The following is a 14,051-nucleotide window of genomic DNA, read 5'->3' as shown; positions in this document are numbered from 1 at the left end:
GTCTGGAAATCAACTGTCAAATTTTGATTTATATAGTAGACAAAGTTAAAAATAATATACAGAAGTATACTAGAAACACAAAACAATTTTACTTAGGAAACAAGTGTTCAACAATGCATGTTTTGAATTACAGTGGCCGTGTGCAACCAGAATTTGAATGCTATGGAAAAACCACTTGGCTGAATATGCTGAGCTCAATTAAGTTAGAGATTTATATTTCCCAGTGCCGATCAGTCTGCTTGATGCCCTCTAGTTGGACAAAGTCCCTACCAGCATTGCAGTACAATGCTTACAGGATCCAATCAAAATACACTAATGTATAATCAGCAATAAATTTAAATTTATCAGAATAATAAATCACTATCCCTTCCTTCTTGGCTGGGGAACAATGTAGTGGCTTGTGCTATGCTAAGGATACTCTGGTCATAAACTTCATCTATGATCTACACTGACCCAACGACTTCAGTTAGTTCAGTCAATTAATATACAACATTACCCAGAGATCTAGTAAAGAAGAAGAAAGTCAACTCCATTCCCTGCTCTGATTGCTAAACAATAATTTTGTTTTTGTTGAAGACATGCATATGGTTTTCTATTGATAGTGATCTTATGGATGGGGGAGAATAACTCTCATGATACCAGAACTAACAGACATTGTGTTGGAATGTCTAAATGGGTGGTGTAAAATACATAACTGGGCATGGTTTTAGGATGACAAACGTGCATCATTACATTCAGCCCCAGAATAAGTTAATGTTTTCAGGAGGTAGAACATAATGATTTTCTTTAAAGGAAGATAGTACTTGAAGGGGCAATAAATGAAGCAATGGAAATTGTCATACCTTTTTGTGCTTTAGGGTTTGACTGCACTTCCAGGATCACTGTCATTACTGCATCAGCATACATGTCATTTAATGGGTTTGCCACCCACTGTGAAGCCAAATAAAAATAAAGGCAGTGTTACCAAAAGATCAAACTGCTTTTATTTAATTGCCCTGAGGTTTATTAACTAGCTTAAAGATACCTGACAAAAATATATTTTGGAAAACATACATCATACTTACGGCAAGTCAAAGTTCTCATATGAATTCCTGATCAAAAAAATTCAGTCACTCAAAAAAAGGGGAAGCAATTAAAAATAACCATACTAGTAAGTCAATGATGACTACTGATACAAGGTGTGTAATGGCAGCTTCTTCTTCTAACGGTTCCAGGTAATGAGCAACAGTTGCGAGTTGTCAAATTGTGCACACAGTTTGGCGTGGGTCTTTACACAGTACTGAGGTAGTGCCACATTTTGGATTATTATTTAATAATCATCCTCATAAAGCAATACAGGACCTTCGGCCCAATCAGTCCACACCAACTCAGCTAGTCCAATTTCTTGAACTGGCCCTCTAAGCCCTGCCACTCTATGTACCTATCCAACTGCTTTTAAATCATACTATAATTGGGTGACCGTTTCATCCAGCACGTTTGCTCCATCTGCCAAACATTTTAATTCCAATTCCCATTCCCACTCTGACATACGGGTCCATGGCCTTCTCTTGTGTCAAGACAAGGCTACCCTCAGGATGGAAGAGCAACAACTTATATTCCATCTGGGTAGCCTCTAATCTAATAGCATGAATATCTTCTTCTGTGAAAAACATCCCTTCCCTCTTCTTCTATTTGCCACTTCAGCTTCTTATCTCTTTTTACCTGCCTATCACCTCCCCTGGTCCTCTCCTCCTTTGGTTCATTCTCCTCTCCTATCAAATTCCTTCCTCTCCAGCCCTTAATCTTTCCTACCCACCTGGCTTCATCTTTCACCTTCCAGCTAACCTCCTTTCCCTCCCCAAACTTTTTATTCTAGAGTCTTCCCTCTTCCTTTCCAGTCCTGAAGAAGGGTCTCGGCCCAGAATGTCGACTGTTTATTCATTTCCATAAATGCTACCTGACCTGCTGAGGTGGTCTAGCATTTTGTGTGTGTTATTATTGTACTTGCCTCAACCACTTCTTGCAGCAGCTTCATCCATATACTCACCACCCTTTGAGTGAAGAAGCTGCCCCTCTGATCCCTTTTAAATCTTTCCCCTCTCACCATAAATCTATGCCACTGGTTTTGGATTTCCTTCCCTGAGGAAATGACGATTCACCATATGTATGCTCTCATAATTTTAAACATTTCTGTAACATCACCCCTCATTCTCCTAAATTCCAAGGAATAAACCTTGCCTGGTTCTGTCAACATCTTCTGAATTCTTTCCAGTTAAACCACATGTTTTCTACCACAGGGTGACCAAAACTGTACACAGTACAGCAAGTGCAGCTTCACCAATAACCTTTTCAAATGCAATATAAATGTAACAACTCCTACACTTAACGCTCTGAAGGCCAGCATGCTAAATGCCCTTTCCACCATCCTGTCAAAGTTGTGACACTGTTTTCAAAAAAATCATGTACTTGTATTCCTAAGTCCCTCTGTTCCACTCCACTCCCTAGTGTCCTACCATTCAAAGTGCAAGTCCTATGCTGGTTTGATTTATGCATTGTCACACTTACCTGTTTTGAAATCTATTTGCCATCCTTGGCCCACTTCCCTAACTTACCTTTGTAACCTAGAATAAATCTTAAGTATCAACAATGCCTTTTTCTGTCATCCACAAACTTACTGATCAAGCCTTGTGCATTTACAACCATATCATGTCTATATATAGATAATGAATAACAAGGGTCCCATCACAGACCTCTGTAGCACACCACTCATCACCGGCCTCCATTCCAAGAAACAATCTTCAACCACCACCCTTTGTTTCCTACTTCCATGACAATTTTGAATTCTAGTAACTAGCTCTCTCCCAGATTACATGGAAATTAACCTTCCAGACCAGCCTACCATGGAGGACTTTGTTAAATGTCTTGCTAAAGTCCAAGTAGACAAGATCCACCTTCATCTACTTTTGTGGCTACCTCTTGAAAATCTCTAAAATGTTCATCAAACACGACTTTGTAGGCACAAAGCCATGCTGACTCAGGTTAAGGTCTTTTTAAATTGAACACAAGAGCTCCTGTTTAAGGTTCATAGGAGTTCTCCAAGCACAAAGAATAGAACTGCAATAAATGAACTGATTATTTATTGCACTGCTGTTTAAGGAAACTTGAGTCCACTTTGCTATAAAATAAGCTTAGCCATCCGTACACCCTATAGTTTTTAGTCTGCGTATCACTTTCTGAAAGGGACAATGCAGATAAATGCTTTTTTCTCTGCTTCATGTGCAAGTACCCAATTCACTTGGTCATATTAATTCTGAAAAAAAAAAACAACTAAAGAAAAATAAATTAGATGACCAAATCAGGAGAGCTCACCTCTAGCATAACCATGCCTGGCTCCTGAATCACTGTGATTGCTTTAAAGACCCTCAGTGCTGGTTTTTCCTGAATTTCTATTTCTTCCACATCATCTGAGAAGTAATAAAATATTCCATCAGATGGTTTAACTTTTTAATTAAAAGACTGATCTTTGAACAAATGCATTATTCACAATGCTGGGATATTGCAATAAGGTTATGGTTGTGTATAGTGTAGTGCAAACAATTCTGTCAAGACAAAACAGGACCAAATTTTGAAAGTAGTACAACTTCTTGAAACAAGGCAATTTTCTTCCCTGCTAATTGAATGAGGAAAGTGCACTGATTCCCTGGTATATTAATATGCTCTTTGGAGCAGAATAAACATATCTTAAATTCACTTTGGTGAACAAGTAATCTAGTAGCTAAAGGACTATTTTTGCCATTCCTGGCATAAACAAGCAGGGCTAAAAGGTCTCTTAACGGCAGCTCACTGATCTTGTGAGAAAGTTAATACTCCTAGGGTAATTATGAATATTGTTTCTGACACTTCTCTCCCCACTCTCAACCTCTCTGTCTCCCTCTCTGCAGACAAACTCTCTTATAAACACACGAGTCCCACAGCTATTTGATTGTGGACTTCAGGAAGGGTAAGACGAAGGAACACATACCAATCCTTTTAGAGGGATCAGAAGTGGTGAGAGTGAGCAGCTTCAAGTTCCTGGGTGTCAAGATCCCTGAGATCTAACCTGGTCCCAACATATCGATCCAATTAGAATGGTGGCAAGACAGTGGCTATACTTCATTAGGAGTTTGAAGAGATTTGGTATGTCAACAAAAACACTCAACAACTTCTATAGATGTACTGTGGAGAGCATTCTGACTGGCTGCATCAAGTTAAATCGTCAAGTCACTTTTTATTGTCATTTCGACCATAACAGCTGGTACAGTACACAGTAAAAACGAGACAACGTTTTTCAGGACCATGGTGCTACATGAAAAAATACAAAAACTACACCGAACTACGTAAAAACAACACAAAAACTACACTAGACTACAGACCTACCCAGGACTGCATAAAGTGCACAAAACGGTGCAGGTATTACAATAAATAATAAACAAGACAGTAGGCACAGTAGAGGGCAGTAGGTTGGTGTCAGTCCAGGCTCTGGGTATTGAGGAGTCTGATGGCTTGGGGGGGAAGAAACTGTTATATCGTCTGATCGTGACAGCCCGAATGCTTCGGTGCCTTTTGCCAGATGCAGGAGGGAGAAGAGTTTGTATGAGGGGTGCGTGGAGTCCTTCATAATGCTGTTTGCTTTACGGATGCAGCGTGTGGTGTAAATGTCTGTAATGGCGGGAAGAGAGACCCCGATGATCTTCTTAGCAGACCTCACTATCCGCTGTAGGGTCTTGCAATCCGAGATGGTGCAATTTCCGAAACAGGCAGTGATGCAGCTGCTCAGGATGCTCTCAATACAACCTCTGTAGAATGTGGTGAGGATGGGGGGTTGGAGATGGACTTTTCTCAGCCTTCGGAGAAAGTAGAGACGCTGCTGGGCTTTCTTTGCTATGGAGCCGGTGTTGAGGGACCAGGTGAGATACTCCGCCAGGTGAACACCAAGAAATTTGGTGCTCTTAATGATCTCTATGGAGGAGTCGTCGATGTTCAGCGGAGAGTGGTCGCTCTGTGTCCTCCTGAAGTCAACAACCATCTCTTTGTTTTGTTCACATTCAGAGACAGGTTGTTGGCTCTGCACCAATCCGTTAGCCGCTGCACCTCCCCTCTGTCTGCTGACTCATCGGTCTTGCTGTTGAGACCCACCACGGTCGTGTCATCGGCGAACTTGATGATGTGGTTCGAGCTGCGTGTTGCAGCACAGTCGTGGGTCAGCAGAGTGAACAGCAGTGGACTGAGCACACAGCCCTGGGGGGCCCTGGTGCTCAGTGTGATGGTGTTGGAGATGCTGCTCCCGACCCGGACTGACTGAGGTCTTCCAGTCAGGAAGTCTAGGATCCAGTTGCAGAGGGAGGTGTTCAAGCCCAGTGGGCTCAGCTTTCCAATCAGTTTCTGAGAATGATCATGTTGAATGCTGAACTGAAGTCTATGAACAGCATTTGAACACACGTGTCTTTTTTGTCCAGGTGTTCAACGCATCTGGGAGGGAGGCATCACCAGGTGTTGTCTTGTAGTTGGTGATGTCCTGAATGCCCTTCCACATGTGCCGCGTGTCGCCACTGTCCTTGAGGTGGCTGTGGATTCGCTGGACGTGTGCACGCTTTGCCTCTCTGATGGCCCGGGACAGTCTGGCCCTCTCTGTTGTTAGGGCTGCCTTGTCGCCTGCTCTGAAGGCAGAGTCATGGGTCCTCAGTAGCTCACGCACCTCCATGGTCATCCATGGCTTCTGGTTAGCGCGTGTAGTGATGGTCTTGGCCACAGTGACGTCATCGATGCGCTTGCTGATGTAGCTAGTCACTGATGTCGTGTACTCCTCTAAGTTGGTAGAGTCGCCATTGGCTGCAGCCTCCCTGAACATGTGCCAGTCAGTGTGCTCAAAGCAGTCTTGAAGAGCAGAGATAGCTCCTGCTGGCCAGGTTTTCACCTGCTTCAGAATTGGTCTGCAGCAGCTGACGAATGGTCTGTATGCTGGGATTAACATAACAGAGATGTGGTCTGAGCAACCGAGGTGGGGGCAGGGCTCCGCCCGGCACACGTCGGGAATGTTTGTGTAAACAAGGTCCAATGCGCTCTCCCCTCTTGTTGCAAAGTCCACGTTCTGATGGAATCTGGGGAGCACTGACTTAAGGTTCGCGTGGTTAAGATCTCCAGCGACAATAAACAGTCCATCAGGGTGTGCGTTCTGCAGTTTGCTAATAGCTCCATGCAGTTCACAGAGCACCTCCTTACCATTAGTGCTGGGGGGAATGAAGACACCGACTATAAGGACAGTGGTGAACTCCCATGGTAAATAAAATGGTCTGCATCACTGTCTGGTATTGGGGGGGGGGGGGGGGTGCTACTGCACAGGACCGAAAGAAGCTGCAGAGGGTTGTAAATTTAGTCAGCTCCATCTTGGCTACTAGCCTACAAAGTACCCAGGACATCTTTAGGGAGCGGTGTCTCAGAAAGGCAGCGTCCATTATTAAGGGCCTCCAGCACCCAGGACATTCCCTTTTCTCACTGTTACCATCAGGTAGGAGGTACAGAAGCCTGAAGGCACACTATCGGCGATTCAGGCACAACTTCTTGCCCTCTGCCATCTGATTCCTAAATGGACATTGAACCCTTGGACACTACCTCACTTTTTTAATATATACTATTTCTGATTTTTGCACGATTTTTAATCTATTCAATATACATATACTGTAATTTATTTATTATTTTGTTTTGTTTTTCTTTTTCTATATTATGTATTGCATTGAAATACTGCTGCTCAGTTAACAAATTTCCCGACACATGCCGGTGATAATAAACCTGATTCTGATTGACTATACCTCTTCTCACCCTGTCTCCCGTAAAAATGCTATTCCCTTTCCTCAGTTCCTTTGTGTCTGCCACATCTGATCCCAGGATGAGGTTTTTCTTTTCAGTACATGAGAGATGTTCTCCTTCTTCAAAGAACTGGGTTTCCCTTCCTCCACCTTTGATGTTGCCCTCACTCACCACCTCACCCTCCACTGGGATGGAGTTTCTCTCATGCTCACCTACCACCTCATGAGCCTCCACAATGTCCATCATCTTCAATGGGATCCTACCACTAAACACATCTTCAACACCCCCCTCCAACTCTCCACAGGGAACTGTGATTCCCTTGTCCATTCATTCCTCCCTTCTAATCTCCCTCCTAGCACATGTCCCTGCAAATGACAGAAATGCTACCCCGGCCCATTCACCTCCCTCTTTACTTCTATACAGGGCCCCAAACAGTCCTTCCAGGTGAGGTAACACTTCACCTGTGAATCTATTAGGGTTGCCTATCATATCTGGTGCTCTGGATGTGGCCTCCTCTACATTGGTGAGCCCCGACATAAATTGGGGGACCACTCTCAGCGTGGAGGAGCAACACCTCTTATTCCATCACGGGAGCTCCAACCTGATGACATGAACATCAATTGCTCATAATTTTATCCCTCCCCTTCCCTCTTCTATTCCCCACTCTGGCTTCTTATTTCTTCTCTTCATCTGTCTATCACCTCACCCTGGTGACCCTCCTTCTTCCCCTTCTCTCATGGTCTACTCTTCTCTTCTTTCAGATTCCTTCTTCTCCAGCCGTTTAACTTTTCCACCCACCTGGCTTCACCCATCACCTTTTGGCTAGTCTTCCAGCCCCTCCCCTAACTTTTTTTATTCTGGTGTCTTCCCGCATCCTTTCCAGTCCCAAAGAAGGATCGCAGTGTGAATCATCGACTGTCTATTTATTTCCACAGGCGCTCCCTGACCTGCAGAGTTCCTCCAGCATTTTGTGTGTGCTGCTATGGATGTAGTTGGCTGTATTACCAGTAACTAGAGAAGAAATACTTTGCCAAAACCCAATAAGTAACTGAAGCCCTAGTACAAATCTCTGATACACCACTGCTCAGGTGGCACTGACCTGAGAAACATCAGGCCTATTGCAATACCTTGTAAACTAAATACCTTGCAGATTTAGAGTCTGGATTCGCGACAAAAGATATTCAAATTAAAAGGTGGCTAATACCCAAGGATTGTTACCAGAGGCGAAAGCAGAAACGTGAAGGAGTTGTCAATACAAACCTGCAAGAGCTTGGAGGTGGTGTGCCAACAGCATGAAAGGTCCTGAGTACTGAATGGCCTGGGTCTGTGTCACTGTGCTCATTGCCAAATCAGTGTAATCTATTACACGAGGGAAGGACAACAGTTTGTATTTTCAACTTGTGCACAATGAATATTAATAATTTTTCAAAACACTGATCAAATACATGAAAGTGGAAACAACAGAATTAGTGATTCAAGCTCACCTTACAGTTTTAAACAAATAGTTCAAGCAAATGTTGCTCCCAAAGAGTCCTAAATGGCATAAAACTATTTCCACTTCCCCACCCCTCCTCCATTGATTTCTTTCATAGCAATTTTCAGTACAGCTTAAGCTGTGAAGAGCACTGCCTAATACAAGAATTCATTAGGCTGTTGAATCCATATGCCAAAAGTTAGGCTAGGTGGTAGGGGAGGAGGGGTTCATATTAGTAAGGCATGGATGAGAGATGGGTATTCTTTTGTAGATCTTTTTTGTATATTTTTCCAGGCAATTGCTCTCAGAGTGTGGGTAACACAGCACAATCCTATCCGTAGATTTCTCTAGAACAGAAAGAATCAATGTGACACTGGAAACCATGTAGGTTTTCCCATATTGTTTTTACTGCGAATCTGGCATTTTCCAGTGTTACGTTCTGCTGCTATCGGATTCTTTCGAACTGATTTCAGAACTTGCTAAGCCTATTGTTAAAAGTGAAAAATCATAACTATCTGCTTTCAGGCACCTTCTGCTTTAAACATACGCAATGCCTTGGCCTCCACAGCTCTCTGTGATGATGAATTCCACACATTCACAACACGCTGACTAAGCTGCTTAGACCCTAAGACACAGAAACACAGTGAGGCCAATCAGCCCATCGAGTCTGCTCCACCATCCAATCATGGCTGAATTCATCCTCATCTCTGTTCTAAAGGGATGTTCTTCTATTCTGAGGTTGTGCCCTCTGGTCCTTGACTCTCCAAGTATAGTCTATCTAGGCCTTTCAATATTCGGTATGTTTCAATGAGATCCTCCCTCATTCTACTACACTTCAGTGACTACAGGCCCAGTGCCATCAAACTCCCTCATACGTTATTAACCCATTCATTCCCAGGATCATTCCTGTAAACCTCTTGTGGACCCCCTCCAATGCCGCACATCCTTTCTTAAATATGGGGCACACAGCTGCTCACAAAACTCGAAGTGGGGTCTGACCAATGCCTTGTAAAGCATTACATCCTTGCTTTAATATCCTAGTCATCTTGAAATGATTGTTAACATTGCACTTGCCTTCCTTACCACTGATTCAACTTGCCAGTTATCCTTTAGGGAACCCTGCACCAGTCCCTTTATACCTCCAATTTCTGAATTTGCTTCCCACTTAGAAATAGTCTATGCCTTTAATCCTTCTACCAAAGAGCATGACTATAAACTTCCCTTATCTCTATTCCATCTGCCACTTTACCCATTCCCACAACCTACACACGTCCTTCTGTAGACTCCCTACTTCCTCAGCACTATCTCCCCTTCCACCTGTACTTGCATCATTTGCAAACTCGGCCACAAAGCCATCAATTCTATCATCTATATTGTTCACCTATAACATTAAAAACTGCAGACCCAACGTCTTGTTTCTTAAATACCTATCTTAGCCATTTCCATGAATGGCTAAATTGGGCCAATATGTACTGTCCCAATTAACCAGAATCCACTGTACATAAATGTAACAAATGGTTATACTGCGTTGGGACAACTCTCTCCCGTCCTAACCTACTCTAACATTTTGCACTCTAGCTTAAACCCAAGAATTAACTATTTAAGTATGGAGAACACATTTACTTACTGGATAGGTCAGAAGGAATAAGTATGTGATAGTTGAAGTTTCTTTTTACAAGTATCCCCGAGATCCTTTGACCTTGATCAGCTTTTTTGTCTGCCAATGAACCCATCACCTGTTAAAGATATTAAAGTAAAGATGAAGACATGATAGGATGCAATTTCCTCTAACTTTCATCACACAACAAATTGTCAGTTAGCAAATACAAACCTGGGACAATCTGTGGGAGGAATCCAAACAGAAATCTGGAACAATTTAACAAAGGCCATGTATATATTAATGTCGTGTTCTATTTAAATACCCGATCTGAGTAAATACTCCGATGTAGTTTTTAATCGATCTGAATATGGAATTGAGTCCAAGGTTCTGTAATCTCTCTCTGGTAATTAGAAAAGTCTGTTCTTATGCTGTTCACATTATTTTGCCCCACAGTTTAGCAAGAAATAACATTTTGAGGATTAAAATAAAACAAAAAAAAAAAATTGTTACATACTACATGACAAAGACTCTGAATGAGGAGAAATGACTAATTCACACAAACAACAACAAATTGAAAATGAAAACATTACTCCTTCAGTAAGATAAAACTTCAGTGTGTCCAGAGAACTATAACTTCACAGCTAATGTATATGCGTGCTTAGAGCAGAATTAAACACAAAAATTTTTTAAAATGCGGTTCACCTGATCTGGCAAAATTACAATAGCCATAGGCATTCCGATTTAGCTGAATGTTGTACATGAGTATTCACACAGCACGTGCAAGGCAGAATGTAGTACACATGCACAATTCCATTTACAGTTCTACATCCCATATCATATGCAGAAAACACATCAGTTATAAATAGAAGGGATCTTTGCAGTTAATAGTTTAACTTAAAGACTGAAGTTGATTGTTCCATTTTCAGAGATACAATGCTATTTCATGATGAGGCCATCTTAGGCAAACTGAAATGCGAATTCATCACCCTACACTAAGATTTCCTCAACAAATACATCCAACTTGGTCACAAAACTGCAGTCTAATCAAACTGTGAGAATAATGAACTCCAGGTGGGATTTTTTTTTATCTGTATTAGTACCTTCATAATCAGTTCTGGATTTAAAATAACACATTTATTACAATCTGTGACTGAGGCCGCCTGAGTTCTTCAGTGTGTTTTTCCTACAAACAATGACGTCAGTGAAGAGCAAATTTAACTTGGTTTATTTTAGTCTTGGTACTTACTTTGAAAATGTAAAAGAAGTTGCATAACAAAGTAATAACACTGGACAACAAAGATTTTGCTTCCTGACTACTTTTGGGTGTATCTTCTGGATTTTGGGCTGATGAACATGAAAATCACCATGAAATTTCCCAACCACACACTATTTTCTTTGTAATTGCCGATATTTGTTACTCACTGGAATCTAGAAGAATATAGGGGGGATCTTATTGAAACTCACCGAATGTTGAAATGACTAGATAGGGTGGATCTGGTGAGCATGTTTCCTATATTGGAGGTATCCAGAACTAAAAGGCATAGCCTCAAAATTGAGGGGCAACCTTTTAGAAGAGGTAAGGAGGAATCTGTAGAATGCTTGCGGTGGAGGCCAAGTCCGTGGGTATATTTAAGGTGGAAATTGACAGTTTCTTGATTGGTCAGGACATCAAAGGATACGGCAAGAAGGTAGGTGTATGGGGTTGAGTGGGATCTAGGTTCAGCCATGATGCAGTGGCAGAACAGGCTCAATGGGCTGAATGGCCTAATTCTGCTCCTATGTCTTATGGTCTTATGTTACATGGCAGGACAGGTTTTAGATAGGCTATAAAAGCATCACAAACACACTGTTCTATGCACTGCATTTACATGTCTATCAATTTGCGATCATTACAATAAAGTAATTGTATTTTCAGGTATTTATGATAGCAAACTCCCCACTGTTGCAACAGCTGCAATATTTTCTGTTATATTTGTGGTGAGTATGCACTTAAATCTCAAAGACAGAGCATGACTCCTCTTATTAAGAAAGCCTATGAGCTCTTTTGAGTGTAAAATTGGCAACCAAGATGAAGCCTGGGCTCCTCACATTTGTTGCATTCCCATTTAGATTTCTCCTTGCAAATCCTGTCACTGTCAGTGATGAGCACGGGGAAAGGTTTCACCAGGACATTGCAGTCAAGGAGATACAGTATCAGGGCAACTGGAATCCATCAATGCTGAATGATTATTGTTGGACTCTTAAGCAAGAGGCCTCAGACTGAGTACAAATGAACTTCATCAAAAAAACATTTTTAGCTTAATTGAACAATTGCAAAGCATCAGCACCATTATGCATTTAAACACATTATATTCAATAAAAGTTAATTTCTCATTTCTCCACATTTCTATGTGATACAAGTAGTCTGAAGGTATATTGTGTTCAGCTTCAAGAGGTCTATCGTTACCAAAAAAAAAATTCAGAGGAAGCAACACTTTCAAAAACATTCGTTGTCCAGTGTAATTATAAATCAGGAAGAGGCTGACAGCCACAGGAGGAGAAAAGAGTAAAAGAATTTGAAAAGATTAAAATAATGCTCTAGTCCACTGCATGTTGATAACCTTAAGTGAAATCCTATTGTAATTACCTTGGCAAGCTTTTCACCTCTAAAGTATAGTGTCACAGCTTCTGTGTTACGTGGGTTATGGACCTCAATATGAACCTCATCATTGTCTTCATATTCCCGGATAAGCGCTGCCTTCAGCCTTGCCATTTCATTCTGTTCGCCATGGACAAGCAGCTGTAAGAAATCCCAGATTTGTCCCAAAGGGAAGTAAATTAATGTACTGCATTTTACAAAATGAAACAAATAACAGATACTTTAATTTTATCAAAGATTAAATCAGAATGTCCATCTCTTGGACACTGAAATAAAAGAAGGCAACAAAATGTGCAATGCTAACACCTGCTCTCCTTGGGGGGAAAAACAGCAGAGACTGAACATGCACTTCAGTTGTATGGAAAGTCAATTAGCCATTACTTTTACTCCTGATTCCAGTGATGTATGCTGGAACAGGTTTATAGGCAGACATCAGGTGAATTACGGATAGTGCTCAAATGTGATTTGCTATTTCTCTAAAACATACAAAAAATAGATTTTCAATATTCGCAGAAAAAGTCTGACAGAATACAGAATCACCGTATTGGAACTACATTCTGATATGAGAAGGCACTTTGTGAAAGATAGGGAGGGAATATAAATTGAACATTTTTAAAGTTCAGTACTGACCACATGTGGTGGTTTTAATGCACGAATAAATTCGCTTGTCTGTTGGTAATCTGTATGTGCAGAGAATGAAATGTAATCTACAGACATCTTCAATGGTAACTTCTGTCCAGACATAGTTGTTACTTCCTCAGGCTCTGACATAATATGCTGAAATTATAAAAAATAATATTAACTGAATAACATAACATTGTTTGCAAAATAATTAAGTGTGCTTAATATACTGTCAGCAACACAAAAAAAAGTTAACAACAGGAATTCTACAGATGCTGGAAATTCAAGCAACACACATCAAAGTTGCTGGTGAACGCAGCAGGCCAGGCAGCATCTGTAGGAAGAGGTGCAGTCGACGTTTCGGGCCGAGACCCTTCGTCAGGACTAACTGAAAGAACAGCTAGTAAGAGATTTGAAAGAGGGAGGGGGAGGGGGAGATCCCAAATGATAGGAGAAGACAGGAGGGGGAGGGATGGAGCCAAGAGCTGGATAGTTGATTGGCAAAAGGGATATGAGAGGATCATGGGACAGGAGGCCCAGGGAGAAAGAAAAGGGGGAGGGGGGTGAAACCCAGCTCTTACTAGCTGTTCTTTCAGTTAGTCCTGACGAAGGGTCTCGGCCCGAAACGTCGACTGCACCTCTTCCTACAGATGCTGCCTGGCCTGCTGCGTTCACCAGCAACTTTGATGTGTGTTGCTACAAAAAAAAAGTTAGCAACTTCCACAAGAAACAAGAATGATCTCTTTGCCTTGAAGTTAAGATCATTCCTCAAACCTTATTCTGAACCATTTGTTTTAATGAGGAACACTTTAATAACCTCATGGAAATAGCTACAGCAATCTTCTAATCATGAATTTCCATCCTATATTCCCTAAGAGGATATTAGTCAACACGTA

The 14,051-nt window shown here is 41.6% G+C and overlaps 1 protein-coding gene across 2 annotated transcripts in view; it reads right to left on the bottom strand.

Annotated features, from left to right (window-relative positions):
• The window catches only part of cpsf3 (cleavage and polyadenylation specific factor 3), a 49,431-nt gene that overhangs the window by 10,639 nt on the left and 24,741 nt on the right, over window positions 1-14,051 (bottom strand). For both annotated transcript variants that reach the window (XM_072251202.1, XM_072251203.1), the window contains exons 10-15: window positions 13,165-13,311; window positions 12,523-12,675; window positions 9,924-10,032; window positions 8,083-8,181; window positions 3,349-3,443; window positions 843-930 (exon numbers count right to left, since the gene is read on the bottom strand). In XM_072251202.1, the coding sequence (XP_072107303.1) occupies window positions 843-930; window positions 3,349-3,443; window positions 8,083-8,181; window positions 9,924-10,032; window positions 12,523-12,675; window positions 13,165-13,311 (691 nt within the window). The remainder of the gene's footprint in view (window positions 1-842; window positions 931-3,348; window positions 3,444-8,082; window positions 8,182-9,923; window positions 10,033-12,522; window positions 12,676-13,164; window positions 13,312-14,051) is intronic.

Source organism: Mobula birostris, chromosome 2 (genome assembly GCF_030028105.1).
Source record: "Mobula birostris isolate sMobBir1 chromosome 2, sMobBir1.hap1, whole genome shotgun sequence".
In the NCBI taxonomy this organism is placed as follows: Eukaryota; Metazoa; Chordata; class Chondrichthyes; order Myliobatiformes; family Myliobatidae; genus Mobula; species Mobula birostris.
The sequence above is the reverse complement of the archived record's forward strand: the minus strand, read 5'-3'. Positions and strand labels throughout refer to the sequence as shown.